A 2,977-nucleotide genomic window follows, 5' to 3' on the forward strand; every position below is an offset into this window, starting at 1 on the left:
TTCATTTCATCTCTTCATTTATTAATGTCCTGCCTCGTGCTACAAGAGTTGAGGCAGGCCTATGAAACAAGCCTCAGTTTTAAGTCTTTGTGCTCAAATATCTCTTTTCCTCCCTGGTCTCTTTGTCACATGTGAGCACCAGTATCAGTCAGGCCTGGCATTGGACAGCTGCCCTGCTGGAAAACAATGGCTATTCCCAGCCATTGTTAATGGGAAGTGGGCTCAACTTGTGCCGTGCACTGGCCATGCAGGCACACCCCAGTTTCGGGGGGGGGCAGGCCTCTGGTCTGCCTGCTAGTCTAGTACACATCTGGCCCTCGTGCTGGCTGCATACCCAGGGACAAAAGTCCATGAAGAAAGGTCCTCCAGGGTGGCTGCTCAGGCTGGTGGGGTTGTTCTTGGTGTGTTCAGGAAAGAGCAGACGCTGGTATGGCTGGAGTCGACCGAACAGAGACCACTGTAAAAGAGCAGGCTGAGAGTTTCACATAGCTGTGGGCAGTTGTGTGAACTTTGGCTTTTGCAGGGAGTGAGGGGTCATTGAGAGGAAAAGTGACCTGATCTCACCTGTGTTTAGTGGACCCACTTGGCTCTTGGGTGGGGTAGAGCAGGAAGATCTGTGAGGAAGCTATTGCAGCAGCTCAGGGGAGGTGGATGTTGCTTAGCCCAGGGTGCTGAGAAGTGGTAAGAGTCTAGCTGGTTTTTGAAGGTAGATGAGCTGATGAAGATGGTGAGAAGGAATGGAGACAGGGATGCCTGCAGTATATTTGGCCTAAGAAATGGGATTGAGCCCCCATTTCTTGAATCAAGGAAGGTTGGAATGGCACATGCTGGGTGAGGGAGGCCAGGAAGGGCTGTGTTGGCTTCGAGGTGCCAGAGGTCCATGAAGGGGCGCTCACCATAGTGCTGAATTTTGGTGCAGTGCCTTGTTTTCAGTAACTAGTTCTTTCTAGTTAATGATCAATTTGAAAACCTAATGCCAGAGGATTCTTTTTGAGTAGGGGGCTGTGAGTCCCAGGTCTAGGGACCAGGCAGGATCACCCACGAACCTCAGCTCTCCCGCTAGGTCCCCCTGCTGGCCCTGTCGACCGGGTCTGGGCTGGGAGTCTGTCTGCCCATCTGGCTCACTGTGCTGACTTCCGCTCTTCCTGGCCAGCACCCAGTAGTGCTTCAGGGCCAGGCCCACCCCCTCGAGAGGGGCCCACAGGCTGCCGCAGGGAGCGCAGACAGGAGCGGGGCCGGTCCCAAGAGCGGAGGCAGCCCACTTCCTCTTCCTTGGAGAAGCAGCGTTTCTACTCCTGTGACCGCTTTGGGGGCCGGGAGCCCTTGCAGCCCAAACCCTCCCTCAGCAGCCACCCCACGTCACCAACAGCTGGGCAGGAGCCAGGACCCCCAAGACCGGTAAGAGAGGACCCCCCTCACTGCCCCTCCTTATGAGCCCCCCACCATGCTCCGAATCCTCCTTCATGTCCTGGTTCCCAGGCCCGAGTCTGCGCTGCCCCCATCCTTGCTCCATTCCTCCTGCACCAGCCGGATCCTCCCCTCCCAACTGTCCTGGACTGGCCTCTGGTCTCCCTTCTCCCCGAGCTGTGCCTGTCCCTTTGTTACCCACTGTTCCCCAAACACCTCCGCAGGCCTACCGGCACCAGCGGCTTTCTCCCCTCCACCACACACCCTACCGGTCCCTTCCCAGGGTGCCTGCCTCTCTCCATGCCTCACCCCCCACCTCCATCATTCTCACCTGCATTGGCCTCTGGTGTGGGACTTTGAATTTTTTTTCTCTGTTCTATTTGCCTGTAGGGTGGTGGTTCAGTGAATGGGAGCCCCTTGTTGTCAACATCCAGTGCTAGCACCCCTGGCCGTGGTGGGCGGAGGCAGCTCCCCCAGATTTCGCTGACCCCCCATCCCAGTGTCACCTACAAGACGGCCAACTCTTCGCCTGTCCACTTTGCGGGGGCACAGACCAGCCACCCCACCTTTTCCCCAGGCCGGCTTAGCCATGTCCTTTCCGAACACAACGCTCTGCTCCAGAGAGAACCCCTCAGCCAGCCCCTGGCCGCCGGGTCTAGGATCGGCTCTGACCCTTACTTGGGGCAGCGTCTGGACAGTGAGGACACTGCCCGCACCCAGCCCGAGGACACGCTTAACTTCGAGGAGGCTGTGGCCAACAACTCAGGCCGCTCCTCCCGGACTTCCTATGTGTCCTCTCTGACCTCCCAGTCGCACCCCCTCCACCGCGTGCCCAACGGCTAACAATGCACTCCGGGGCTCAGCTCGGGCATCCAGGTTCGGCATAGCTAACACCACCCCAACCAAGACCACTTGTGCTAGGCACACCTCTTCTGCACGCCTGCTCAGTGGGCGCGTTCCAGCCGATGAGTTTTATCATCCACACTGGGCTCCCAGGGACGCGCAGGGGCAGCAGCCCTGGGAGGAGGGGCCCCGCCATTGGGACCAGCTGGGGGGAGGCCCCGCGTCTCCCCCCCACCCCCCACCCCACCTCCTCTTTCGCGCTTGACCAATTCCTAAAGCCCTTTCAGAGAGGGACATGGCTCTCTCTGTCCCCTTGTATGCTGCCTGCCTGGGTCTCATAACACAGACCCTACACGGGAAGTTGCTGCATGTGCTGAGTGGGAACCTGTCATTCTGAATCCTGTGTGATGGCTCCCAGCATCTGGGGGGTGTCCCTGGGCCACTTTTAAGAGGTCTGGATCTGGTAGAGACCATCCTTTATCCACGTGTGTGGTACGGAGCCTGGCATGTTTCCACACCTGGCCAGATAAGACAGTGATGATGGTCAATAGCAGTAGCCTCGGGAGCTCGGCCTGTGGCTCCGTGCATTCTTGTCAGCGCCCAGAAACACGAACACATCTGGCATGTCTCTTTGTACCTGAAACAGCAGGTAGACACCAGAAATACACTCACACACTCTCTCCTCTCCCAGATGCTGTCAACCTTGAGAGGGACAAAATCTGGAAAA

General features: G+C 57.8%; 1 protein-coding gene across 1 annotated transcript; it reads left to right on the forward strand.

Moving 5' to 3' along the window:
* Nucleotides 1-1,153: 1,153 nt before the first annotated feature.
* LOC141372240 (voltage-dependent N-type calcium channel subunit alpha-1B-like) lies at nucleotides 1,154-2,250 on the forward strand (the record flags this gene model as incomplete). The annotated part of the gene is made up of 2 exons (XM_073890750.1): nucleotides 1,154-1,398; nucleotides 1,798-2,250. Coding segments are annotated over 2 exons (698 nt in total), but the record flags the coding sequence as incomplete, so codon positions are not given.
* Between the last annotated feature and the right edge of the window lie 727 nt (nucleotides 2,251-2,977).

This window comes from Callorhinus ursinus, unplaced genomic scaffold (genome assembly GCF_003265705.2).
Source record: "Callorhinus ursinus isolate GAN/ISIS: 27379988/994484 unplaced genomic scaffold, GSC_fseal_2.0 scaffold3610, whole genome shotgun sequence".
In the NCBI taxonomy this organism is placed as follows: domain Eukaryota; kingdom Metazoa; phylum Chordata; class Mammalia; order Carnivora; family Otariidae; genus Callorhinus; species Callorhinus ursinus.